The 27785-nt window shown below is 59.1% G+C and overlaps 1 protein-coding gene across 2 annotated transcripts; it reads right to left on the minus strand.

Annotated features, from left to right (window-relative positions):
- Positions 1-354: 354 nt before the first annotated feature.
- ABCA7 (ATP binding cassette subfamily A member 7) lies at positions 355-27762 on the minus strand. 2 transcript variants are annotated; one of them, XM_010332432.2, is made up of 48 exons: positions 27625-27762; positions 27039-27238; positions 25668-25740; positions 25492-25585; positions 25127-25268; positions 24926-25038; positions 24710-24789; positions 24320-24400; positions 23900-24110; positions 23682-23821; positions 23294-23410; positions 22545-22703; positions 22069-22295; positions 20924-21100; positions 20350-20572; positions 19995-20216; positions 19717-19918; positions 18691-18801; positions 17635-17806; positions 16639-16770; positions 16396-16535; positions 16109-16246; positions 15570-15754; positions 15411-15483; positions 14290-14492; positions 13983-14031; positions 13732-13836; positions 13499-13653; positions 13197-13321; positions 13014-13112; positions 12560-12847; positions 11699-11731; positions 11399-11576; positions 11142-11311; positions 9308-9485; positions 8973-9088; positions 8350-8494; positions 8140-8263; positions 7631-7760; positions 7438-7558; positions 7294-7356; positions 4970-5076; positions 4547-4688; positions 3002-3136; positions 2817-2920; positions 2433-2525; positions 753-993; positions 355-652 (listed from the first exon to the last, which is right to left on the minus strand). In XM_010332432.2, exons 3-48 carry the CDS (start codon positions 25731-25733, stop codon positions 494-496), a joined length of 6468 nt encoding a protein of 2155 aa, XP_010330734.1. In that variant the 5' UTR covers positions 25734-25740; positions 27039-27238; positions 27625-27762; the 3' UTR covers positions 355-493. The 2 variants fall into 2 exon arrangements, with proteins under 2 accessions (XP_010330734.1, XP_010330732.1); XM_010332430.2 differs by having other exon boundaries at positions 25668-25862.
- Positions 27763-27785: the final 23 nt, after the last annotated feature.

A 27785-nucleotide genomic window follows, 5' to 3' on the forward strand; every position in this document is an offset into this window, starting at 1 on the left:
TAGGACACCGGGCTCCTCTAAGCTTCCCAGGACATTCCAGAGCCCTGACCTCATCCCCACTTCATGGCTAGGCACTTACAGGTACCGCCCTTAGGCGCCAGCCCCATGTGGCCATGCAGGGACGTGGGGACCAGGCTTTTATGAGGCCTGAACTTGCATCCCCAACTTCTGGGCTGGCCACAGAGGCATTTACAGCTGGGATCCAGTCAGCTGTAGATAGGCTCACACCTGTGTCCTACGAATGGCCACTTGGCACATATGTGCACACTCAGCGTGCAAGGGACCATATCCAGACACATGTGCAGGCAGCTGTGTGCAGCCTGGCACAAGGAGACACATGCACACAGTTTCACCTTCACGGCTTCTCTACAGCCTTCTCTTTATTTTCTCCAGGGCACCAGCCCCTCTGGCAGCTTGAGCTCAGTCTCCTGGGCACTCTACCCTGCCCTTGCTATTCCTGGGGCCTCCCCGTGGACCCGAAGGGGAAGGAGGCTCAGAGCACAGTCTCCAGGGTGCTGGGGTCATGAAGGAACTGGCTGACGCATTTGGGGCGAGGCAGGCCTGGCACAGGGTCCACTCCCACTGGTGCCTCCTGCTCGTCCGCGTCCTCTTCCTCATCCTTCCCTTGGTCCTTGGAGAAGTACAAGAATACCTGGAGGTGGGCAGTACAGAAGGGACACAGGGGCGGTCAGCCCACAGGCGGCATGGCTCCCAGCCGGCCTCCCCCAGCCCCACCCCGGCGCCGTGATCACCTCCTCCAGCATGGTCTGGCTCACGGAAAAGTCCTCCACGCTGTGCTCTGTGCCGTGCGCCGCCAGCTCTCCAAAGACACGCGCCAGGGCGCAGCTCCCTCCAGGCGGCAGCTGGAAGCGCAGGCGGCCTCCGTGTGCCTCGCGCAGCTCCGCTCCGGGGAACTCCGCCTCCACGAAGGCCGCTGCCGAACGGGACTTCTCAGCGGGCACCCGCAGGGTCAGCGTGTGTCCAGCCGCGAATCTGCAGTGAGTGGGGCCAGGGCTACAGGATGGGGCCTTTCCAGGGCCTAGCTCAGCTCACCCTCCAGCCCCATGCTAGTACCTACGCTAGCCATCAAGTGATCCTCTCACCGCAGTGCCCCGCGTAGCTGAGACCACAGGCAAGCACCACCACGTCCAGCTAATTTTTCTCTTTTTCTTTTTTTTGAGACGGAGTTTCGCTCTTGTTACCCAGGCTGGAATGCAATGGCGCGATCTCGGCTCACCGCAACCTCTGCCTCCTGGATTCAGGCAATTCTCCTGCCTCAGCCTCCCGAGTAGCTGGGATTACAGGCACGCGCCACCATGCCCAGCTAATTTTTAGTATTTTTAGTAGAGACGGGGTTTCACCATGTTGACCAGGATGGTCTCGATCTCTTGACCTCGTGATCCACCCGCCTCGGCCTCTCAAAGTGCTGGGATTACAGGCGTGAGCCACCGCGCCCGGCCCAATTTTTCTTTTTCTTTCTTTCTTTTTTTTTTTTTTAATAGAAATGGGGGTCTCCCTAGGCCAGGCGCGGTGATTCACGCCTGTAATCCCAGCATTTTGCGAGGCCGAGGTGGGTGGATCACCTGAGGTCAGGAGTTCATGACCAGCGTGGTCATCATGGTGAAACCCCATCTTTAAAAAAAAAATAAAGAAAAGAAAAAGAAAGAAAGAAATGGCCGGGCGCGGTGGCTCAAGCCTGTAATCCCAGCACTTTGGGAGGCCGAGGCGGGTGGATCACGAGGTCGAGAGATCGAGACCATCCTGGTCAACATGGTGAAACCCCGTCTCTACCAAAAATACAAAAAATTAGCTGGGCATGGTGGTGCGTGCCTGTAATCCTAGCTACTCAGGAGGCTGAGGCAGGAGAATTGCCTGACCCCAGGAGGCGGAGGTTGCGGTGAGCCGAGATCGCGCCATTGCACTCCAGCCTGGGTAACAAGGGCGAAACTCCGTCTCAAAAAAAAAAAAAAAAAAAAAAAAAAAAAAGAAAGAAAGAAATGGCAGAGTCTCCCTAGGTTGCCCAGGCTGGTCTTGAAGCTATCACCCCACTTGATTCCTCTTTTGGCACAGGTGGCCCCACCCTTGCACCCTAGCCGCGCCCACAAAAAACAACCCCACCCACTTCCTCAAGGCTCCGCCCACTCACCAGGCCCTCCGCTAACTCCACCCATCAACCCACTCCCACCTCTCCTGGCTGCACCTTCTCCACCGCACACCTGATTATGTCATAAATCCACCCAGAGCCTCTGGCTCAGGCCTCCTGGTCCTGCGACCCAGCACACCCTAGCCTGTCTGGCCCTCTGTCACCCATGAAGGCTAATCTACAACCTAGCCAAACTTTCCTCACCTCTGTCCCCACGTCTGGCCTCTTTACTGAGCCCACCTCGTGCCCATCTTCATCCCACACCTGCCTGGAGGCCCGGCACACTCACCTGCCCTTGAGATGTTGCGCACTGCCCAGGCAGCGGAACCGCCCATTCACCATGATGGCCAGGCGCGAGCAGAGCGCTTCACACTCCTCCATGCTGTCGGGACCAGCCCACGAGCTCCATGAGGCCTGGGCTACCTGTGCCTGGCACCACATCTCCTGCTTCCCCAGGCCCGGGCCACCGTTCTGGTCTGGACATCTCCCCACCCAGCCCAGACCGCTATGATCCGGGGCTGCATCCCACCTCTGCGTATCCTTACGCCCTGGGGCCTGGCACCCTCATCCCACCAGGACCAGAACAGGACCCCCCCATCCCGGTGGCTTTGGGAGTCTCTCTCCAGGCATGGATCGCCTTAACCACAGCCCGGGGCCTCTGCGCCCGGCCCACCTGTGTGAGGTGAGTATCACGGAGCGGCCCTCCCGCACCACGGCCAGGAGGCTGTTCCAGAGGAAGCGCCGCGCGCTGGGGTCCATGCCTGTGGTCGGCTCGTCCTGGGGAGTGGGAAAATCCCGTTAAGTCAGGCCCAGCCTCCGTCGCAGGCCCCACCCCACTCAGGTGCCGCCTCCACGCACCAGAAACACCACAGCTGGGTCCCCAACCAGCGCCACGGCCGTCGCCAGCTTGCGCTTGTTCCCTCCGCTGTAGGTGCCCGCAGGCCGGTCCGCGTACCACGAGAGTCCCAGGCGCGCCAGGCCCAAGGCAGCAGTCTGTGGGGTGGAGCCAGAGTGGGCATGGGGCAGGGCCAGTGTGGCGGGGCCAGCACTGAGTGTGGAGCAGGGGCACAGTGGGCATGGGGTAGGGCAATATGAGAATGCATAGAGCCGTAGTGTGGTGGGGGCAGCACGTGTATTGGGCGGGGCCATGTGGGTGGAGCTAGCATGGATATGTGGCAGGACCAATGTGTGAGGCGGGGCCGTGATGTGGGTGGAGCCAGCACTAGTATGGGGTGGGGCCATGGTGTGGGTAGAACCGGCGTGAGTAGTATGGGGTGGAACTATGGCGTGGGTGGAGCCAGCATTAGTATGGGGTGGGGCTATGGTGTGGGTGGAGCCAGTATGAGTATGGGGTGGGACTATGGTGTGGATGGAGCCAGCATGAGTATGGGTTGGGGCCAGGATGTGGGTGGAGATAGTACAGATATGTGGCAGGACCAATGAGTGTGGGGTGAGGCCATGGTGTGGGTAGAGCCAGCACTAGTAGGGGGTGGAGCTATGGTGTGGGTGGAGCCAGCACTAGTATGGGGTGGGGCCATGGTGTGGGTGGAGCCAGCATGAGTACAGGGTGGGGATATGGTGTGGGTGGAGCCAGCACTAGTATGGGGTGGGGCCATGGTGTGGGTGGAGCCAGCATGAGGGTGGGGTGGGGCCAGGATGTGGGTGGAGCTAGCATGGATATGTGGCGGGACCAATGAGTGTGGGACAGGGCTATAGTGTGGGTGGAGCCAGCATGAGTATGGGGTGGGGCTATGGTGTGGGTGGAGCCAGCATGAGTGGCACAGGGTGGGGCTATGGTGTGGGTGAAGCCAGCATGAGTAGCATGGGGTGGGGCTATGGTATGGGTGGAGCCAGCACTAGTATGGGGTGGGGCCAGGACGTGGGTGGAGCCAGCATGGATATGTGGCAGGACCAATGTGTGGGGCGGGGCCATGGTGTAGGCGAGGCCAGCATGGGACTAGGGCGGGGCCAGAGAGGGCATAGGGTGGGACAGGCTGAGGGTGGGGCAGGTCAGGGCAAAGAGTACTCCAAGTAGGGTGAAGAGACAGTGAAGGGGCTGGAAACTGGTGACAGCCAGAGTGAGAAGCAGATGGTGAACCGGTGGAAGAGGAGCAAGTGGGCAGGGTCACAGCGGGACACTCGATGTGGGAGGGGCAACATGCAGTGGGGGGAGGGGAAAGGGTTGGTGGACCAATCAGAACGTTGGAACTTGGTGGGGCGGGGCAAAGAGGAGGGCTACCACATCCCTATTGGACCAGGATGTGGGACAGGAAGCCCAATCTGGGGGCGGGTACAGGGGTGGAGCCAAGGCGAGAGTGTGTGGGATTGGACCAGGCCTTAGGGGCGTGGCCGGGGTTGGGTGGGCCCCGGGAGGTGACAGTGGTGGGGGTAGACTGGGCTCACCTGGGCAACTTGGGCCTCTGGGACACCACGCAGGCGAGCAAAAAGCTCCAGGTGCTCGCGGCCCGTCAGCAGCTCGAAGATGGCATCCGACTGAGGGCAGTAGCCCATGCTGAGGTGCGCAGCACTGGGTTCTTGAGCCACGCTGGGTATGGGGCACAGGGGCTCAGAGGGCTGGCTAGTCCCTGACCATACTGGTGGCTAACACAGGGGTCTGAGGGCCCGCCCATCCAGGACCATGCTGGTAACGAACAGGGGTGTCTCAGGGCCTGGTCTCCGTGGGGGATGGAGGGGTGCAGGGGTCCCAGAAACCATGCAGGTGGGGGGCAGTGAGCCCAGTCCATCCATCAGAAGTGGAGGGGTGGGGAAGAACATGGACATCAGGGCCTGCCCTGCCATACCCCAACCCCACCTGCCGCCCCTCACCTGTGGCCTGCCAGCACAGCCTCGCCCCCACTGGCCAACGTGTCCCCTGTCACCATGCGAAACGTGGACGTTTTCCCTGCTCCGTTCACGCCCAGCAGCCCAAAACACTGCAGGGATGCCCACAGACGGTGCTCAGTGAGACCCCAGGCCCTAATTCCAGAATCTCTGATATTTTTGTTATTTATTTATTTATTTTTATTTATTTTTTTTTTTGAGACGGAGTTTCGCTCTTGTTACCCAGGCTGGAGTGCAATGGCGTGATCTCAGCTCACCGCAACCTCCACCTCCTGGGTTCAGGCAATTCTCCTGCCTCAGCCTCCTGAGTAGCTGGGATTACAGGCACACGCCACCATGCCCAGCTAATTTTTTTGTATTTTTAGTAGAGACGGGGTTTCACCATGTTGACCAGGATGGTCTTGATCTCTTGACCTCGTGATCCACCCGCCTTGGCCTCCCAAAGTGCTGGGATTACAGGCTTGAGCCACCGCGCCCGGCCTGTTATTTATTTTTTTGAGGTAGAGTGTTGCTCTGTCACCCAGGCTGGAGTGCACTGGCATGATCTCGGCTCACTGCAACCTCTACCTCCTGGGATTAGGCAATTCTCCTGTCTCAGGCTCCGGAGTAGCTGAGACTACAGGCGTGTGGCACCTGCCTGGCTAATTTTTGTATTTTTAGTAGAGACAAGGTTTTACTATGTTGCTCAGGCTGGTCTTGAACTCTGGATCTCAGGTGATCCTCCCACCTTGACCTCCCAAAGTGCTGGGGTTACAGGCATGAGCCACTACACCCGGCCTCAGCACCTCTAATTTCCCCATGGATGGTGCCCCGGGGGAGCTGGCCAGATACTGGTACGTAGCAAGGCAGGGAATAGCTTTTGGCATATAGTGGGTACCCCATAAAGGTCATATGCAGCAACTGCTCAGCAAATATCAGGGCGTGAGCATTCCATGTTTCCTGTCACACTGTGTGCACTTAGGCTGGACACACAGTCAGCCCAAGGTGGAGAGCTTGGCCAGCACAAAGTAGGTGCTTAATAAAGATATGCTGTGGGCCGGGCCCAGTGGCTCACACCTTTAATCCCAGCACTTTGGGAGGCTGAGGCAGGCAGATCACCTGAGGTCAGGAGTTCAAGATCAGCGTGGCCAACATGGTGAAACCCCGACTCTACTAAAAACACAAAAATTAGCTGGGTGTGGCGGCAGGCTCCTGTAAGCCCAGCTACTTGGGAGGCTGAGGCAGGAGAATGGCTTGAACCTGGGAGGCGGAGGTTGCAGCGAGCCAAAATGTGTCACTGCACTCCAGCCTGGGCAACAGAGCAAGACTGTCTAAAAAAACAAACAAACAAACAAACAAAACAGGCAGCTGGGTGTGGTGGCTCAAGCCTGGAATCTCAGCACTTTGGGAGGCCAAGGCAGGTTGATCACGAGGTCAGGAGATCAAGACCATTCTGGCCAACACGGTGAAACCCCATCTCTACTAAAAATACAAAAATTAGGAGTGTGGCAGCATGCACCTTGAGTCCCAGCTACTTGGGGGCCTGGGGCAGGAGAATTGCTTAAACCCGGGAGGTGGAGGCTGCAGTGAGCTGGGATCATGCCACTGCACTCCAGCCTGGGTGACAGAGCAAGACTCCGTCTCAAAACAAACAAAAAATGCAAAAATTAGCTGGATGTGGTGGTGCCTGCCTGTGGTCCCAGGTACTTGGGAGGCCGAGGCAGGAGGATCTCTTGAACCTGGGAGGTGGAGGCTGCAGTGAGCTGAGATCGTGCAATTGCACTCCAGGCTGGGTGACAGCAAGACTCCATCTCAAAAGGAAAAAATACACACACACACACACACACACACACACACACACACACACACACACACAGAGCAATGTTTGCTTATATATAGCATGTGTTTGCAGATGTGTACCAGCCCTAGTAGGTGGCCAGTAAGTGGCACACAGCAAATAAATCTGCATAGTAGGTGTCTGATAAATGTTGGCTGTGAGCAGGTGCTTGATATAGATACGTATACAATAGGGGTTCCATAAATTCTATTGGAGTTTGATAAACACTGATGGACATGGAAGTATTCAGTACACCTCTTTGGTGAGCACAGTGTGTGTTCCATAGATGTAAGCATGCAGTAGGTGCTTAATGAGGTTTTGTTGGCTCACAGTAGGAGCACAAATATTGGCACACAGCAGGTGCCCAATAAAAGGTGGTGGGTGCACGGCAGTTGTGGGCACATAGTAGGTATTCAGCAAAGGAGGATGGGCAGGGCATGCAGTAGGGCAGCCTCTCACTGCCCCTGCACTAGGCCTCCGCCTCTGGACTCACCTCACCAGGGGGGATCCCCAGGCATAAGCGGTCCACAGCTGGCATCCTCTGCCCACGGTACACCTGGGAGAGTGCAGGTCCCTCAGAAAGGTGAGGGGGCCAATGGAAGCCCCTCCACACAGCAGTCGACCTGGTCACACTTACCTTGGTCAAGTTCCTCAGCACCAACACATCCCCCTGAGTGTCTCCTTGGACCACCCGCTCCCGCTCACGGGCTACGTCCTCATCCTCCTCTCCCAGGGGTGGCAGGGACCTCACCTTGGGTCTGGGGACAGAACATTTGTGGGCCTAAAGTAGGTCCTTGGCCCCTGCCACCCTCTCTGTAGACCCCACTAACTGTGGCAGGAGCCGACTTCGGTGCTGCAGCAGTAGCGTGAAGAGAAGGAAGAGGGGCCCCTGTATCACCATGGCCAAGAGGTTCTTGCCGACCACCTCCCAGCGCAGGGGTGACTGGAACTGCCTGTCTCCTGTGGATATAGAAAAGAGGGACTCAGTCCGTAAGAGGCTTGGTTTCTGGCCCCTTCTCCACCCACGTCACTCTGGATTCTTAAGGGAAAGGAATACAAATTGGATAGGCCACTCAGCTGGTGTCTAACTGGCATAGAAAATAGAAGTTTTATCACCTCTCTTAACTAGAGCCTTAAGCCTCTTGTGACATAACTCAAGACAGAAATAGCTTTTTCTGGCTGCTTTCTTGTATCTCTAACTTGGCCCAATCTTGGGGCTACCTACAAACCCTGGCTGTCTCCCTGGGGGCTGTTTGTCTCCACTCTGTATAATTAACTCTAGGTCTCCAATGGTGCTAGCTATCTGTAGCCATGGCCCCACCTGACAGGAAGTTCTCACCCAAGCGCTCAAAGGCATCAGCCATGGCCTGGTTCCGCACCATGTCAATGAGCCCCCGGCCCAAGCAGAAGTGGGGGAAGATAAGGAAGACCTGTTTCAAGATCCGGCTCACCTCCTGCAGCTTCTGCTCAAGGGCAGGAAAAGGGATGTTGGTCGGGGCTGAGTCCAATGACCCAACCCAGCCCAAGCCTCAGCTTCGTGTTCCCTCACCTTATCAGAGAAGAGCTCAAGCACAAAGGTGGCCATACTTCCATTGATGCCAATAAAGAGGTTTATACAGGTGAGCACCACATAGGCAGTGCTGGGCACGGAGAAGAAGAAGGAGGCGGGGTACATGAGCGGTGTGATTGACCAGCTGAAGAGACAATAGGAGTCACTGGAGTAACTACTCAGACTGAGAAGCCCTGAGAGGAATAAAAGTCTCCATTCCCATCTTCTCTGCCTTAGACTTTGACATTTTCACCCAAAGCACATTTCTCTTTTTACCCTTTCTCTCTTTCTTTCTTTTTAGAAGTGGGTCTCTCTATATTGCCCAGACTGTTCTCAACTCCTGGCCTCAAGCAGTCCTCCTGCCTCAGCCTCGCAAAGTGCTGAGATTTTACAGATGTGACCTGCCTTACACCTGTATTAATGAGCCAGGACAAGATGAGCTTTTAAAGCCACCTTGGAACACCACTGAATTGAATCACACATGGGATCACCTCAGAGCTCCATATCCTTTCCACAGGCTGAGGCAGGAGAATTGCCTGAACCCAGAGTTCTATCTCAGCAGCATTGGTGGGAAAAGCAGTAAGGGGCAGTAAGAATAAGCCCTGAGGGACTGGGGGCCTTACCCATACAGTAGTAGCAACAGCAGGAGAGCAGGCAGGTTGGCAGGGGTCACATATGCCCTCTGCTGGAAGGCCAGAAAGATGAGCACCACGATGCACGCTGGCACCAAGTAGTTACACTGCATTGGAGATGGTAGTTACCTTTGTCAGTGTGAAGGGGTAGGGACTGCCACCCTCAGCCCTGTTCCCCACCCTGACCCCCTTGCTTTTTGGCTAGGAGGGCACAAAGTCTCCCACAATCTTAAGACTTTACCCAGGCCATCTTGGACAAGACCCTGCCTAGAAGGAGCCAGATGAGGCAGTGGCTGGGCCCCCACCCTTCCAAGCAGCCCCCGCACCATATCCCAGAGAAAGTTGCCGAGCCAGTAGAGGGTGGAGGGCAGGCCCCCCATGAGCTGCAGGTGCTTGGCTCGGGTGACTCGCTCCTCAATGAGGACAAGAGTGAAGCTGGCCGGGACGAAGGACATGGCAAAGACCACACAGATGGAGACAAGGACATCCACCGAGGAGGCCATCCTGGAGGTGAAGGCACGAGGGGTGTTGTAGGGTGAGGGTGCAGGGGTTGCTCAGAGCAAAGCTGAACACGCCACTGGTGGGACAAAGGTCTACGGGGTGGTCAACAGTGGCAGAGATGGGGGGCCATTTAGGGATGAGGGTGCCTAGGGCCTGGCAGCAGAGGGTGCACAGGTCTCAGGCAGGATAAAGGTTGGTGGGACGAGGATGCGTGGGGGAGGTTGGGGCCCACTGAGCCTGAGGAGGTCCCATTTCCCAGGCTTAGGGAGCAGAGGAACAGTTTCCATTCCCCATTAAAAAAAATTTTGGGGGGGCTGGGCGCGGTGGCTCAAGCCTGTAATCCCAGCACTTTGGGAGGCCAAGGCGGGTAGATCACGAGGTCAAGAGATCGAGACCATCCTGGCCAACATGGTGAAACCCTGTCTCTACTAAAAATACAAAACATTTGCTGGGCATGGTGGCGCGTGTCTGTAATCCCAGCTACTCGGGAGGCTGAGGCAGGAGAATTGCCTGAACCCAGGAGGCGGAGGTTGCGGTGAGCCGAGATCGCGCCATTGCACTCCAGCCTGGGTAACAAGAGCGAATCTCCGTCTCAAAAAAAAAAAAAAAAAATTAAATTAATTAATTTATATATTTTTTGAGATACAGTCTTGCTCTATTGCCAGGCTGGAGTGCAGCGGTGTGATCCTGACTCACTGCAACTTCTGTTTTCCAGTTTCAAGCAATTCTCCTGCCTCAGCCTCCCAAATAGCTGGGACTATGGCATTGCATCACCACGCCCGGCTAGTTTTTTCTTTTTTTTTTTTTTTTTGTATTTTTAACAGAGACTGGGTTTCACCATGTTGGCCGGGATGGTCTTGATCTCTTGACCTCGTGATCTGCCTGCCTCAGCCTCCCAAAGTGCTGGGATTACAGGCATGAGCCAACGTGCCCAGCCTCTATTCCCCATTTAAAAAGCAAGAGTGGCCGGGCGCGGTGGCTCAAGCCTGTAATCCCAGCACTTTGGGAGGCCGAGGCGGGTGGATCACAAGGTCGAGAGATCGAGACCAACCTGGTCAACATGGTGAAACCCTGTCTCTACTAAAAATACAAAAAATTAGCTGGGCATGGTGGTGCGTGCCTGTAATCCCAGCTACTCAGGAGGCTGAGGCAGGAGAATTGCCTGAGCCCAGGAGGTGGAGGTTGTGGTGAGCCGAGATCGTGCCATTGCACTCCAGCCTGGGTAACAAGAGCGAAACTCAGTCTCAAAAAAAAAAAAAAAAGCAAGAGTGGCCAGGCGCAGTGGCTCAAGCCTATAATCCCAGCGCTTTGGGAGTCTGAGGTGGGTGGATCATGAGGTCAAGAGATCCCATCCTGGTCAACATGGTGAAACTCCATCTCTACTAATAATACAAAAAATTAGCTGGGCATGGTGGTGTGTGCCTGTAATCCCAGCTACTCAGGAGGCTGAGGCAGGAGAATTGCCTGAACCCGGGAGGCGGAGGCTGCGGTGAGCCAAGATCACGCCATTGCACTCCAGCCTGGGTAACAAGAGCAAAACTCCGTCTCAAAAAAAAAAAAAAAATAGCAAGAGTGTCGTAGGGTGCAAATCCAGCTCCCACCACCCCAAACGACAGAGAGACGTAGGCAGGGTAGGATATGCGGGGTGGAGGGACTCACAGTGCGGCCTCAGACAGCTGCTCCTTGGTGAGGTTCAAGGGGTGATTGAGTGTGATGATGCTGTGGGCACGGCGGGCCGGGCCTGGGGGCAGGTGGGCATGTAGGAGTGCGTTGTTTGCTCGGTTGACAAAGGCCACCATGGAGTGCCAGCCTTTGTTGTTGAACCAGATCTGGGTGGGGGTCAAGGCCACAGGGTCAGGGCAATGGGGTTGGACCTTGCTGTGACCAGAGACCCACCTGACACCCCCAGTTCCCACCTTGAGGCTGTCCCGAGCATCCAGGCTACGAGCCCAGGCTGTGAGGTTGTTCAGGACACGGTCCAAGGCCCCACCAGGCAGGGGGCTCAGCAGCGCCCACAACTCCTCCACCGAGCGGCTCAACTCTTGGCCCGAGGGCAGGCCTGGGTCTCGGCCCCCAAGAGAGAAGCCTCCATACCTGTGAGGCCATGCAGGCAGTGAGGGGCAGCTGAGGGCCAGGGGGCCTGGAGAGCTCCCAGGGGGCAGGCAGAGGGCATGGGAGTGAAACTGGGGAAGGGACCCAAGCGAGCCCCTCCTCACCTGACCTCGTTCACCCACTTCTTAGTCTTCAGGCTATGGGAGAGACAGACATGGGCAGAGGCAGGCATGTGAGACGGAGAGAGACGGCGAGAGGTGCCCGCAGAGTCAGGGGTGCCACAGAAAGGGGGAAGGAGGCGGCATGGTGGCTCCTGCCTGCGATCCCACTATTTTGGGAGGCCGAGGAGGATCACTTGAGGTCAGGAGTTTGAGACCGGCCTGGCAACATGATGACATCCCGTCTCTACTAAAAATACAAAAATTAGCCAGGTACGCTGGCACACGCTTGCAGTCCCAGCTGCTTGGGAGGCTGAGGCATGAGAATTGCTTGGACCTGAGGGTGGAGGTTGCAGTGAGCTGAGATCATCCCTCTGCACTCCAGCCAGACTCCATCTCAAAAAAAAAAAAAAAAAAAAGGCCGGGCGCGGTGACTCACGCCTGTAATCCCAGCACTTTGGGAGGCCGAGGCGGGTGGATCACGAGGTCAAGAGATCGAGACCATCCTGGTCAACATGGTGAAACCCCGTCTCTACTAAAAATACAAAACATTAGCTGGGCATGGTGGCGCGTGCCTGTAATCCCAGCTACTCAGGAGGCCGAGGCAGGAGAATTGCCTGAACCCAGGAGGCGGAGGGTGCGGTGAGCCGAGATCGCGCCATTGCACTCCAGCCTGGGTAACAAGAGCGAAACTCCGTCTCAAAAAAAAAAAAAAAAAAGGGGAGGAGAAGGCACACAAGACACTCCACCTGGAGCCCCGGGCTGGGCATCTAACCCTTCCGCCTCCTACTCCAGGACCACACCACCCCCACCAACCCAAGGACCCACGCTACAGCCAGGGAAACTGAGTCCCGGGGCATGGCTCACCCCTGGCGCACCAGGCGTGGGTAAGTCTTGACCAGGAAGTCAGACAGGTTCCGGCCTGTGAGGTTCTGAACCACTTCCCCAGAGCTGGTCACTGCCTGGGGCGGAGGGGGGCTGCCAGCTGCAGCCGGGCAGTCGGGCAGCAGGCGCCGGGCGCCGGGCTGGCTGCATTGGCAGGCTGGGGACGGAGACTCTGGGGTCCAGTTGCCACTGGCCAAGACCTTGGCCACTTCGGCAGGAACTTCTGGCACCGAGAACCTGCAGACGATGGGCTGGACACACTCAGGGACCCTGCGGGGTCAAGGGGCGGGGCTGTGGGCACCCAGCTTCTGGGGGCTCCTGGGGACACAGAGGCTCCCATGTCCCGCATCCCCTGAGGCCCCATGACCAGAGACCAGACGGGAAAACTGAGGCCAGAGAGGGGCAAGGTCCAGGCAGGCCAACGAGGTGTCCTCACCTGTTAGAGCTACTCTGCGTGGAGGCCTCCTCCAGTCCCGCCTCCTCCAGCAGCGCCTCGAGCAGCCGGGCACGACTGGGGTCCCCCGGGGCGTCCTCGCTGTGTGTGAGGGGAGACGCAGGCTCAGGGCTGTGTCCCAGGTCCACAGTCCTCCTGCCACCAGCCCCTTCCTTCTGCACCCACCTGAAGAAGGACACCTGGGCACCGTACATGGCGGGACTGAGCCGCAGAGCCGGGTAGTGCCCAAAAGGAGGCACGATGAGGCTGAACACGAGGGCCAGGCCCACAAAGAGGGCGGGCAGCACGATCTGGGGGGCCAGCCCGTCAGCTGCCGCTTCCACCCACCCTCCAGGCTGGCTTGCCCCTGTCCCTGCTCCTGTTCTACAACCACCCATGGCTCCCCAGTGCCCTCAATAAATGTGCCAGGGTAGGGAACAGGCGCTCAGGGACTCCCATGCGACTTCCTGGTGCTGGCCCCCCCTCACCTGCGCGAACAGACCGCGGCGGCTGCGGCGGGCAAGCAGAAAGCGCTTGAGAAGCAGGGCCTGGAGCTGCTGGCGGGTCAGTGCCCAGCCCTGTACCCGGCCCGCGGTGTCTGGCCCAGAGCCCTGCAGGGCCTGGGTCTCTGGTGCTGACCCAGCTGTGAGGGATGAGAGGGTCAGTCCTCACGCTCTGTGGGGGGCTGCGAGGACCACAGGGCCACTGCGGGGTGACTCACCCGGCTCCCCGTTCTCCAGCGCCGTCTCCTCCAGTGGCATCTTGAGCCGCAGGGTCACGTCTAGGCCAGCAAGGCCCGTGCCCGGGAGCTGCCCGCAGCTGCCATCTGCAGGGCCATCAGGGGTCAGCGTCAAAGCTGAGGGTCACGGACTGGGGGGTCAGGAATCAGGCACAGGGGTAAAGGCTATGCCGTCGGCCCGACTCAGCCAGGGATGGGGTCAGGGGTCAGGGGCCAGGGAAGAGTGGCCGCACCCTTTGTATTTGTGTCTGCAGCACAGTCCGCCACCACCTTCAGGAAGATCTGGGGAGACAAGCAGGGGCTCGGAGCCTGGACACCCACAGGGGGACCTGGGGGCTTGTGAGCCTCCCACCCCTCCTACACCGTGGGTCCCCCAAACCTTCCCAAGAGACATCGGAGCCACCAGAGGCCTCATGTGCCATGCCTCCTCCCTGAGTGTCCTTGCTACCCATAAACACACTTCTATACATCCTTCAAAACACCACCTCCTCCAGGCAGCCCACCTCCCGGTCCCACCTCTCCACCACTCAGGCCTCACACCTCCTCGAGGCTGGTGTCGGAGATCCCGTAGCCAGTGAGCCTCAGCTCCGTCAGCCGCATGTCCAGCTCTCGGAAGAGCGTGGCGAAGCCGCCGTCGTGGGCTCCCGTGTAGGGCAGCACCAGCACCAGCTCATGTGGCAGCTCTTCTACCAGCCGTGCCTCAGGCACCCAGTGCTGCACCAGGGCCAGCAGCTGGGGGGTGCCTGCATGGACAGAGGGGTGCTTCAAGGAGCCCCAGCTCACACCTCACCCCAGTCTCCCTGGGGAAGAGGCATTGGTGACCCATGAGGGGACGGTCCCTGCAGGCAGAGGTCAGGATTAAGAACTCAGGCCAGGCGCGGTGGCTTACATCTGTAATCCCAGCACTTTGGGAGGCCGAACTGGGGGAATCACTTGAGGTCAGGAGTTTGAGAACCCCCCGACCAACATGATGAAACCCTGTCTCTACCAAAAATACAAAAATTAGCTGGGTGTGGTGGTGCACGCCTATAATCTCAGCTACTCACAAGGCTGAGGTAGGAGAAACACTTGAACCCGGGAGGCGGAGGCTGCAGTGAGCCGAGATAGCACCAGTGCACTCCAGCCTGGGCAACAGAGAGCGAGACTCTGTCTCAAACAAACAAAAAATACCAGGCATGGTGACACACGCCTGTCATCCCAGCACTTTGGGAGGCCGAGGCAGACGGATCACCTGAGGTCAGGAGTTCGAGACCAGCCTGGCCAACATGGTGAAACCCCATCTCTACTAAAATTACGAAAATTAGCCGGGCATGGTGGCACACACCTGTGGTCCCAGCTACTCAGGAGGCTGAGGCAGGAGAAACGCTTGAACCCGGGAGACAGAGGCTGCAGTGAGCCGAGATCGCACCAGTGCTTCAGGCTGGGTGACAGAGCGAGACTCAAAAACAAACAAACAAACAAAGAACTTGGGGGCTGGGCTGGGCCTCGGGTTGGAGTCAGGGGTGGGTTTGTCCCTGGGCTCGGCCCTGTTTGGGTGAAAGCTGGGGGTCAGTGTTCGACTTCACCTCATGGTTCAGGTTGAGCCCAGGGACGGGGCCACGGTCAGGGTCTCAAGCCCTTCTCTCCCGAGTGAAGCCACCGCGGCCCGCCCCGGTCCTCACCGCCTCTGCCGCCCCGGCTGCCGCTCTTCCCTTCCTGCCCGGCGTCCACGTTGCCCTCCACATCAGCGTCAGCCTGCGGGCAGAGGGGCACCATGTGGCTTGGACTTCAGGGCTGAACAGAGCCCGGGGGTCAGGGGTCAGGAGAAGGCCGGTTCCCACCTTCTCACTGGTGGTCGGGGCCGGGTGGGCCTTCACCAGCGTCAGGTAGTAGCCGGAGCCCAGGTGACGACGCAGGAAGAGCGGGGAGCCGCAGCAGCACAAGCGGCCCCCCGCCACCACGGCCACACGGTCTCCCAGCAGCTCCGCCTCATCCAGGTGGTGGGTGGAGAGGATCAGTGTGCGACCTAGGCACGGGGGACCAACCCCCAGGTACCATCAGGCCACCGGCTCTTTGCCCGAGCTGGGGTCTCTGCCAACAGTCATCTGCCCCATGAAGCAGACTCCTATGCATCCCTCAAAACCTCATCCCCGGCACCTCCTTGTTGGAAACCTTTTCTGGCCCCTCAAGCAGAATCCAGGGGAAACTCTGGCTCCCCAACTCTTACTGTCTCAGTTATTTGAGCGGCAGACCCCAAATGCCATAGCAGTAAATAGGGTCCACATGTAGCAAACTCCTACTCATCCCTCAAAACCCCATCCCCAGCACCTCCTTGTCAGAAACCTTTTCTGGCCCCTCAAGCAGAATCCCCAGCTCTTACCTTCTCGGTATTTGAGCAGCAGCTCCCAAATGCCACGGCGGGAAGCGGGATCCACACCCGCCGTAGGTTCGTCCAGGATAACAACTTGGGAGCCGCCCACAAAGGCAATGGCCACAGACAGCTTCCGTTGCATCCCACCTGGTGGAGATGGGGAGGGGGGCCTCAGTGTGTCGCACCCAGCAGGGCTGTCCACCCACGTGGACCTCAGTACCCGGCTTCCCCCCGACTTGCGGATGAATCCCCAGTCCCCCTCCCTGTGAGGTGGCATCCCCAGGGGATGGGCTCACCAGAGAGGTGACGAGTCTGCACTCTCCGCTTGGGGACCAGCCCCACGTCCTGCAGCAGGCGGTCCTGCTCGGGGCCCACCGCAGCGGCACTCAGACCCTTCAGCCGCCCGTAGAACCAGATGTGCTCACCCACGGTCAGCCTGCGGCCAGGGTACAGAGCTCAGGGACTCCCATGGCAGGCAGCCTCCCAGAGGGCGCCCAGCCCCTTCCCACCGTGGCATCCTGGGGCCTGCCGAGACGCACATGTCAAACAGCACGTTGTACTGGGGACAGACGCCCAGGTGGGGCCGGATGGCAGCCATGCTGGAGCGGACATCGTGGCCCAGGATGAAGGCAGAGCCGCCGCTGGGTGGGAAGAGACCACTCAGGATGGACCTGTGGGTACAGGGGTCTCAGAGCAGCCGCCTTCCGAGCGTGCACCAGCAGGTACAGAGCACCTACTAAATGCCACAGCCAAAGGCCTGTGATAGCCTCGTTTTTATTTTTATTTTATTTTTTTTATTTTTTCCACTTTTTTGAGATAAAGTCTTGCTCTGTTGCCCAAGCCGGAGTGCAATGGCACAATCTCGGCTCACTGCAACCTTTGCCTCTCAGATTCAAGCAATTCTCCTGCTTCAGCCTCCTCAGTAGCTGGGATTACAGGCACACACCATCATGCCCGGCTAATTTTTGTATTTTTAGTAGAGATGGGGGTTCGCCATGTTGGCCAGGCTGGTCTCAAACTCCTGACCTCAGGCAATCCTCCCGCCTCGGCCTCCCAAAGTGCTGGGATTACAGGCGTGAGCCACCATGCCCGGCCTATTTATTTGAGACGGGGTCTCACTCTGCTGCCCAGGCTAGAGTGTGGTGGTGCCATCACTGCTCACTGTAGCCTCCACCTCCGAAGTTCAGCCAGTCCTCCTGCCGCAGGTAGCCGGGACTACAGGTGTGCGCCACCACACCTGGCTAATGTTTGTATTTTTTGTTGAGGCAGGCTTTTGCCGCGTTGCCCAGTCTGGTCGCAAACCCTGAGCTCAATGGATCCTCCTGCTTCAGCCTCCCAGAGTGCTGGGATTATATATCCTCATTTTACAGAGGAGGGAAACCCAGGCTCAGAGAAAACACTTGTGGTTTGCTTGTTTACTCATCATACACTGGGGACCTCACCCCATTCTACAGACAGGAACCTTCTGACCCCCTTCCCACTGAATGGCCAGGGAAGTGAGTCCCAGGGGAAGTGGGGAGTGGTCGGGGACTCACAGTGTGGTGGTCTTGCCAGCCCCATTGTGGCCCAGGAAGGCAGTGATGTGGTTCTGGTAGAAGTCTAGGCTGAGTCCCCGAAGGGCAGGTTGTGGGCTGCCAGGAAAGCACTTCTCCAGGCCGCGAACAGAGACCCCAGGACTCAGGCCAGGCGGCGCCTCTTCCACCAGCACTGCCGAGACAGGCGGACTCAGCCATGGAGGTCATGGGGGTCCTGGGGCCTGCAAGTCCCTTAGAGCTGGGCTGTGGAATCAGGGTCCTGCTGGGCCTGGGCTTTTTTTTTTTTTTCTGAGACAGAGTCCCACTCTGTCACCCAGGCTGGAGTGCAGCGGCTTGATCTCCAATCACTGCAACCTCTGCCGCCCTGATTCAAGTGATTCTCTTGCCTCAGCCTCCTGAGTAGCTGGGACTACAGGCTCCTGCCATCGTGACTGGCTGATTTTTGTACTGTTAGTAGAGACAAGGTTTCATCATTTTGGCCAGGCTGGTCTTGAACTCCTGACCTCGTAATCCACCTGCCTTGGCCTCCCAAAGTGCTGTGATTACAGGCATGAGCCACCACGCCCAGCTGGGCCAGGGCATTTAAAAGTTGGGGGAGCTAGGCCGGGTGCGGTGGCTCAAGCCTGTAATCCCAGCACTTTGGGAGGCCGAGGCGGGTGGATCACAAGGTCGAGAGATCGAGACCAACCTGGTCAACATGGTGAAACCCCGTCTCTACTAAAAATACAAAAAATCAGCTGGGCATGGTGGCGCGTGCCTATAATCCCAGCTACTCAGGAGGCTGAGGCAGGAGAATTGCCTGAACCCAGGAGGCGGAGGTTGCAGTGAGTCGAGATCGCGCCATTGCACTCCAGCCTGGGTAACAAGAGCGAAACTCCGTCTCAAAAAAAAAAAAAAAAAAAAAAAAAAAACTTGGGGGAGCTTAGCAACTGCAGTGTGGTCAGGGCAGGGGTGAGGGTTGGGGTATCCAGGTCATTGGCATCTGTGGAATCTCGTTTTGGGGGAAACTGGGTGTCTAAGTGGGCAATCAGCTATTAAGCTTTGTAGGGTCCTCACCCTTTGGGTCCAGTAGGGTGGGGCAAGGAGCTGGACTCTTGGGGTGCCAAGGTCCACACCAGTAGCTCCTCCGGAAGAGAAAGTTCCATGGTTCAGGGATCCCATACTGACCTGGGGGAGTGGCAATGGTTACTGCTGACCCCCCTGGAGTGTACCAAATTTTTTTTTTTTTTTTGAGACAAAGTCTCACACTGTCACCCAGGCTGAAGTGCGGTGGCGCAATCTCAGCTCACTGAAACCTCCACCTCCCGGGTTCAAGCGATTCTCCTGGCTCAGCCTCCCGAGGAGGGGAGACTACAGGCACATGCCACCACGGCTCACTGCAGCCTCAACCTCCTGGGCTCAAGTGATTCACCCACCCCATCTTCCCGAGTAGCTGAGACTACAGGCTAGCCGGGACTACAGGCGCATGCTACCATGCCCAGCCAACTTTGTTAAAGATGGGGGGGTCTCACTATGTTGCCCAGCCTGGTCTCAAACTCCTAGGCTCAAGTGATCCTCCCACCTCAGTCTCCCAAATTGCTGGGATTACAAGCGTGTGCCACAGGGCCCAGTGACTGTGCCAGCTTCTTGCCACACACCCGGGATCAGGGCGTACAGGTATGAGGAGGCCAAGAAACCCCGCCCACCTGCTTCAGGCCCCGCCCCTCCAATGCAGCCATCTGCACGTTTCTGCCAGGAACCCCGTCTTCTCGCCAAGGAAATAAGCATCCGGGTACTAGACGGCCTGGAGGCCACGCCCCTAGGCCAGCCTCCCAAATGGCCTGAGGCCACGCCCCTAGCCCAGCCTCCCGAATGGCCTGAGGCCACGCCCCTAGCCCAGCCTCCCGAATGGCCCGAGGCCACGCCCCTAGCCCAGCCTCCCGAATGGCTTGGAGGCCACGCCCCTAGCCCAGCCTCCTGAATGGCCTGGAGGCCACGCCCCTAGCCCAGCCTCCCGACTGAGACCACGCCCCTAGCCCAGCTTCCCAATGGCCTGGAGGCCACGCCCCTAGCCCAGCCTCCCGCGCAGCAGGTGCGTCCCACCTGGGCACACAGCTTCCAGGTACCAGGTGGCAAGGCCATAGAGTGCCGCGTCCAGCAGCAGAAGGCCTGAGACCTGGACCAGGCTGAAGACGTCCGCCGTGGGCCGGGTACCCGCGTTGTGCCACTGCGCGCCCTCACCCTGCTCCTCCAGCAGCGCCAGGCTCTCGCAGCCGAAGCCGAAGGCCACGGGCGACAGCAGGCTCTGCGAGGAAGCGACAGTCAGTGAGTGGCCAAGGGTGGGGGGGCTTCCCCAACCCATGCCGGAGCCCGGCTCTCACCGCGGCCAAGCGGCCCCCCGCTGGCAGCCGGTCCCGCCACGCCACGCACAGCACGTAAGGCAGGTACAGGGAGAAGTAGGCCAGGCCGCCGCAGGCCGCAGCCAGGTTGGCGCGGGAGAAAAAGGCGCTGAACAGGAAGCTCTGGACCACCGTGGCCACCGCGAAGGCCGCCAAGAACAGGAAGACCACACCTGGGTCGCTGTAGGGGAGGATGTCCCCCAGCTGTGGGAGGCGACGGGAGCTCCGGGTCCGGCTCCTGGAGTGGCCCAGGGGCGCGCACCCACACTGGGCTGCACCTGCCTGCCTCCCTCCGTGCGCCCGTATTCTGTAGCTGGGCCAGCCCAGGCGCGCCCACCTTGAGCACCAGAACCAGCAGAGCAGCGCTTAGCAGGAAGGGCCCGAGGCAGCTGAGGAACCAGCCCAGCCAGAGCACTGCACGGCTGAGCCCCATGGCGCGCATGGTATCCCGCAGCCGCGTCTCCTTCTCCCGCACCACTGCCTTCACCGTCAGCGTTACGGAGTAGATCCAGGCCAGCGTCAGGAAGAGCGGCAGCGACCGGCTCAGCACACGCAGGAACCTGGGGTGGGGATGGCTGGGGTGGAGGCCGGAGACCCTGCGCAGAGCCGTCCCCCACCATCTGGCACAACAGGTTCATGTCCGGGGATCTCAAGGTGGGAAGATTGGCCTCGGACCCTGATCCAGCCAGCCTCGGGATCCCAGGCAACAGCGCAGGCCAGGCTATCCCTGTGCCGGGAGACCCCAGGCCCTCAAGAGACCCCTGCCCCTCCTGAAGCAGGTCACGTGGAGTGCTGCAAAGCCACAAAGGTGGCAGTCCGGACTGCGCGAATGCTCCCAACAGAGCCTGGGCCCACCCCCACACCCGGGGTCTTCCCGCTGGCAAAGAGCGGGGAGGGGTGCCAGAGCTCACACATCGTCCACGTAGCATGGGTAGGGCATCTGCTGCAGGTAGAGGCCGACCCGGGGGGTGGCGCCGCTGAGCACGCGGACCGCTGCGCGCTCCACCAGATCCTGCAGGTACACGAAGCCACCCCACACGTAGCGCAGGTCGGTCAGGGGGTCCGCGGCTGGGCCAGGGTCCCAAAACCTGCGAGAGGGGCATGGTGGCCGGTTGCAGGGAAGAGCTAGAAACTCCTGGGGCCCGGCTCCGAATAACTTTTTTTCTGAGACGGGGTCTTGCTCTGTCGCCCAGGCTGGAGGGCAGACTGGCTATCATAGCTGCTGCAGCCTTGACCTTCGGGGATCAAGCGATCCTCCCACCTCAGCCTCCAAAGTCGCCTGGCTAATTTTTTTTTTTTTTTTTTTTTTTTGAGACGGAGTCTTGCTCTGTTGCCTAGGCTGGAGTGCAGTGGCTCACCTCAGCTCACTACAACCTCCACCTCCCGGGTTCAAGCAATTCTCCTGCCTCGGCCTCCTGAGTAGCTGGGATTACAGGAGTGTGTCACCACGCCCGGCTAAATTTCTTTTTGTATTTTTTAGTAAAGACAGGGTTTCACCATGTTGGTTAAGGCTCCTGACCTCGTGATCCACCCGTTTCAGCCTCCCAAAGTACTGGAGTTACAGGAGTGAGCCACAGTGCCCAGCCTTGCCTGGCTAATTTTTAAAGACTTTTTTTCTTGGGATTGGTGGTGGTGTTGGGGGGTGTCTGACTATGTTGCCTGGGCTGGTCTTGAACACCTGCCCTCAAAAGACTCTCCCACATTGGCCTCCCAAAGTTCTAAGATGTCAGGAAGGAGCTACTGTGCTCAGCACCCCACGCAATTTTAGCACCACCCTTATTCCAGTGGGCCTAATTAAACGCCTAGCTCCACCTGTTCTCATATTATCTCATATTATCTCAACCTGTTTTCATATTAGCTCAGGCCCGTGGCCACGCCCCTCATGTACCTAGGCCCCGCCTGTCATGGGCCCCTACTGGTCTAAGGAGCGCTGGGCTCCGCCTACCATGCGGCTGTTGATACGGCCCACTGCCTGTCTATCATGGTCTCCGGTAGGCTGAACGCTGCCTGGCCCCACCCACCGCGTTCTTGGCCCCGCCCAGTGCCCCTGCCTTGCCTGTCCCTGATCTTATTGGTCCTCGTGACCACGTCAATGTCCATGCGGATCTTGATGCGCACGTGACCGGAGCCCAGATCTGGGGTTGTGTCTGCAGGGTCTGAAGGATCCTCGGGTCCCAAGAAGACAACGCCGGCCCAGAATCGATGTTCCGCGAGCAGCTGCAGGGCCCGAGACACAAGGGCTGCCTCCGAGGGGGCCGCCTCCAGCTTGTCCAGGGACAGGCACTGTGGGATGGGAGACGAGTCCTAGGCCCTGGGGTCTGCCTGCCTCCTAGACCACTCCGCTCCTCCCCCTGGACCTCTGGGCTGGGCCATGTTTCCCCGTCGTAGGCCCAGTGCTGGGGGGCCAGCTCCCTCCTGAGATGTCCACAAATCCCAGGCTCTCACTAGGGCAGGGCACGCCTCCCTCTGGCAACACCAGGGTGGACCCTGCCTCCCTGCTGAAACAGACCCCGCAGGTGGACAGCCCCTCACCTGGGTCACCAGGTCCAGCGTGCCCACCAGGCGCCCCACATCAGCATGGGCATCCTGCCAGCTGTAGCCAGCACTCCCAGGGTCCAGAAAGGATCGCAGGGTCTCCATGCGGTCCTCGCCTCCGGGTCTGGGCTGCCTTCTCCCTTCTTCCAGGAGCCGCTGGAGGGTGCAGGTGAAAGTAAGGGTCCGAACTGGGTGTGGTGGCTCAAGCCTGTAATCCGAGCACTTTGGGAGGCCAAGGCGGGCACATCACCTGAGATCAGAAGTTCCAGACCAGCCTGACCAACATGGTGAAACCGCATCTCCACTAAAAATACAATTAGCCGGGAGTGGTGGCGAGCACCTGTAATCCCAGCTACTCGGGAGGCTGTGGCAGGAGAATTGCTTGAATCTAGGAGGCGGAGGTTGCAGTGAACCAGGATCTCGCCACTGCACTCCAGCCTGGGCAACAAGAGACCCCATCTCTTTAAAAAAAAAAAAAAAAAAAAAAAAAAAAAAAAAGGCCAGGCGTGGTGGCTCACACCTGTAATCCAAGCACTTTGGAGGCCAAGGCGGGCGGATCACCTGAGGTCGGGAGTCCAAGACCAGCCTGACCAACATGGTGAAACCCTGTCTTCAAAGAAAAATAGTAACAAATAAAAAATAAAAGTGGGGTTCTGCGTGGAGCCCACCTTCCCATCCACTGGGCCTGTCTGCCCGCCTCACCGTAGAACCCCCACCCCACCCAGCCTCCATCCATCCCCACACACCTGCAGCATGGCCACGTTGGCACTATCGTTCATGAAGCTGAAGGTCTGGGGTCCCAGCACCCCCCACACCTCCTGGACATCCCTCAGCAGGGCCAGCTCCTCGAAGGTCTGGTTCACCTGCGGAGAGGCTGACTCCAAGATCCATACAGGGCCCCTCCATTCATGACCCTCTCCTCCTCTGAGGACCCTGCCGCCCCCTGCCCCCTCTGCCTTGCTCCTGCCTGTGCCTCTGAGCCTCCGCACATGCTGATCCCTCTCCATCCGCTCACTCCTATTTCTTCAAAACCAGTTTCCGCAGTCCTCCAGCCTGGCCCTGACCCACCAGGACTAAGGGTACTGGGTGGGCCCTGGCCGCCACCCTCCTGCCCCAGCATCTAGCTGCCCCCACCTGGGCCATGAGCTTCCGGGTAAAAGGTGTGTCAGGTGCAAACAGCAGCTTCCCCAGGATCAGAGGCTTCAGGCGTCTCCAGAGCAGGCGGGACAGCGGGTGGCTGTCCAGGGCTCCAAACAGCTCCGAGCAGGCCGGGCCTGGGATCGGGGAGCCATGAGGCCCCACCCCCATGCCCACCGCTCCACTTCCCAGGAAGGGAAGCCGAAGTCACTCACTCAGGCTGCTGTCGGGCAGGGCCGAGTCTTCCTCCTGCCCCACCAGCTCCATCAGGTCACTAGCATCGTACCAGTTGAGGGAGGGGCCCACTGTGCTGCTAGGCCCCCTGGTGCTGCAGAGGACCTCCGACAACAACTCCAGGGGGCCACCATTCCCTCGGGGTTTCTGCAGCAGTGCCTGAAGCTCCACCAGGCTGGGCAGTGCTCCAAGCTAGAGAGAGGTCACCAGACGAAACTGGCAATGATCCCACCTCTAAGCCTTAACCAGGGCAGGGCACGGGGCCAGGGGCAGCCTCTCCCTCTCTTGCTAATTCCCCTGAAAACCCACCCAAGGGAAGTGCCCAGGCTGCCCTGGACTCTCCCCGTGCAGGCTGCCCGCCAATGTGGCCTCCGTGAGGGCTGAGGAGGCATGGGCCTCACCTCCTCCGCCAGGTCCTCAGCTGCCTCCAGAAAACTATGCAAGGGGTCCTGGGCCTGGCCCAGCACCGATCCCAGGGATTCCTGGGGAGAAAGACCACAAGGGTGTCAATGACTAGGGCTCCAGCGCTCTGCCCAGTTCCCAGGCAGATCATCCTCTCGTAGCCCCCATTTGACAAATAGGGAAACTGAGGCTCTGAGAGGCACAGGGACTCGTTCAAGAGCTCACAGACCAGTCTTCATCATACCAGGTCAGACATACTCTGTCCAGACACAGAAAGAACAAGGAGCATCACTGACCAGGGACAGCCCAGATGCCTGGAATGGGAGGCCCTTGTCCCGGGGTGGGGCAGCGTCCCAGGAAGTCAGTGAGGTCCCGCCCCACCACCCTACCGTACGCAGCAGCGACAGCAGCTCCGCAGGGTCCCGCACAGGTGGTTCCAGCGGAGGCTGCCTGCTCGGTTGAGGCGGGGCTGGGGGAGGAGCACACGGGAGCGTGGGGATGGGCAGACCTTGTCCTGAGGCACCACCCCCACCTCGTGCCCATTTCACAGCTGGGCAAGTTGAGGCTCAGAGCTCAGCCCCGCCAGAGGCCCCCGGCCTCCTCACCTGCGATGTGTGCAGCCCTCAGCGTAGAGATCAGCTTCCCCAGGCCAGCCAGCGTCCTGTGGACACTGGGCCCCCTCAGCACAGTGAGGGCATCGGCTAGCAGCCGGGAGACCCTGGGGACAGAGAGGGCAGGAGTTGGGGTTCCAGCCGGCGCTGCAGCCCCGAGTTTGTGGCTGGCCGCACCCTCTGCCTCCAGCTCACAGGGAGTCGTTGAAGTTGCTCAGTCGCCCAGGCTCCTCGCCTCGTGTCAGCTGCGGGAAGCAGGTGTTGTTCAGGTTACAGATCAGGCCCTGGAGCCAGGGCAGGACGCCCGCCGATGGCAGTGGCTTGTTGGGGAAGTGGCCTGCAGTGGGGGAGATGCCTGGCACTGAGGCTCTGTGGACTCTGCCTGACGCCACCCCCATGGGGTCACCCACCACTGCTTGCATGCCCCCAGCGACGGAGAGCTCACTCCCAAGCCGTGCATTAGCCATCCAATGAAGACTCCCTGACATGCACTGGGGATCCCTGTGCACAGGATGACCTTTCCCTACACATGCAAAGTGCCTGGTCCCCGGGGCGCTCACATTCATGGTGCTCCAGAGGGGGGTGGGAGTGGCGAACGGCCACCAGGATGAAGAAGAGGAAGAGAGGCCACAGCAATTCGACCAGGAGCTGGAGCTGGGGAAGAACGCGTGGGAGATGGTGGGGGATAGTGGGGGCTGCCTGCCCACCCGGCCCTGGCCGCACACCGGGGCGTTACCGGCTGTCTCCGGCGGTATATGAAATTCTTCCAAAGCAACAGCATCAGCTGTGTCCAGAAGGCCATGGTGAGACTGGGCAGGGGACGGGACAGAGAGGTCAGGACGACGCTCGGGCTGAAGACGCGCAGTGCGGCTGCGGGCAACTCCCTGTCCCGCTCTGGGCTCGATCCCACAGCGCAGGGTTCCTGAAAACTCTGATTAGAGTCAGGCAAACGGCAGTCACTTGATAAAAGGACTCCAGGGGTGGAGTTCACCAATGAGAGCTCAAGCCGCAGCCGTCCTCGCATCTGATTGGCTGCCAGAACTGTCGCTCTGAGCAAGGGCTGACAGCTGGGAATTTAACTAATCCTGGGCTTAACGCTTTCCTCATCAGGCTCCACCCCAAGCCCCACCTGGAAACTCTTCCAAGTCCTGATCCCCCGCCGAGGAAAAGCTTCCTTTACCCTCACTGTTCTCGAAAGATAACTGCAACGAATACTGGCAGGGCTGAGCATTTCTTTCTTTCTTTTTTTTTTTTTGAGACGGAGTTTCCCTCTTGTTGCCCAGGCTGGAGTGCAATGGCGCGATCTCGGCTCACCGCAACCTCCGCCTCTTGGGTTCAGGCAATTCTCCTGCCTCAGCCTCCCGAGTAGCTGGGATGACAGGCACGCGCCACCATGCCCAGCTAATTGTTTGTATTTGTAGTAGAGACGGGGTTTCACCATATTGACCAGGATGGTCTCGATCTCTTGACCTCATGATCCACCCGCCTCGGCCTCCCAAAGTGCTGGGATTACAGGCGTGAGCCACCGCGCCCGGCCTATTCTTTCTTTCTTTCTTTTGAGACGGAGTTTCATTCTGGTTGCCCAGGCTAGAGTGCAATGGCGCGATCTTGGCTCACCGCAACCTCTGCCTCCCGGGTTCAAGTGATTCTCCTACCTCAGCCTCCCCAAGAGCTGGGATTACAGGCACGCACCACCACGTCCGGCTAATTTTATTTATTTATTTATTTATTTATAGTAGAGACGGGGTTTCACGCTCTTGCCCAGGCTGGTCTCGAACTCCAGACCTCAGGTGATCCACCCGCCTCGGCCTCCCAGAGTGCTGGGATTACAGGCGGGGGCCACCGCGCCCGGCCTGTGCCGCACATTTCACACGCCCAGCGGAAGTGCCTGACCGCCACCCCACTCCACAGAAGTGGAAATCGAGGCTCAAGAGAGATACCTGGCCGGGCACGGGGGCTCACGCCTGTCATCCTAGGATGACATCCTGTGGATCACCTGAGGTCAGGAGTTCAAGACAAGCCTGGCCATCATGGTGAAACCCCATCTTTAAAGAGAGAGAGAGAGAGAGAGAGAGAGAGAGAGAAAGAGAGAGAGAGAGAGAGATACCTGGCACCCAGAGAGTCAGGGAGTCGCACAACTGGAGGCAGGACCCCAGCTCTGTCCACACCATCTGTAGCATCGAACGTTCAGCAGGACTCGGGAGCCAGAGAGTCAGGTTAAGGAGCTGGTGTAGAGACTCCTGGAGCCAGCCATTCCTGACCTCCTCTTTTCCTTGGGTTTGTCCACCTCTGACACAGACGGAGAATCTGACAGAGGGTCAGGACGTTGCTAAAGGTCACCAGGCCGGAACTGGGACCTCGAACCCACACCCTTAGGCCAGGGTTCTTTACTTCAAGCGGGACTTAGGATCTGGGGGAGGGCCCTCGGTTTCTCCCTTTGTAAAATGGGGGAAGGGGGCGTGGAGGAGTTCGAATGGGGCGGGGGCTGCTGGTGTGTGATTGGCAAAGGCCCTCTTAGGGGTCCCAGATGTCCCCTGGAGAATTAGTGGTCAATTCAGCGCCCCCCCAACACCCACCGGAATAAAGGGGAGAGCCAGAGGCTGGACCCCCTAACGCCCAGGGAAAGTGCATCCCTCCCGGCCCCAACCCCGCGTTCTCCAGCCTCGGGCCTTCCTCCCGCTCCGAGCCCTCACCGTTCCGGGGGCTCCCCAGCTCTCACCGCCTTCCCTCCACCCGGCAGCCGCTAGGAGCGCGGCCCCTTTAACGGGAGCGACCTGCGGGAGCAGCGCCCCTAGACAAGTGCCCCGAGCTTCCGCGCGCAGGTAGCCGCACCGGGCCACGTCCGCCTCTGAGC

This window comes from Saimiri boliviensis, chromosome 14 (assembly GCF_048565385.1).
Source record: "Saimiri boliviensis isolate mSaiBol1 chromosome 14, mSaiBol1.pri, whole genome shotgun sequence".
Taxonomy (NCBI): Eukaryota; Metazoa; Chordata; class Mammalia; order Primates; family Cebidae; genus Saimiri; species Saimiri boliviensis.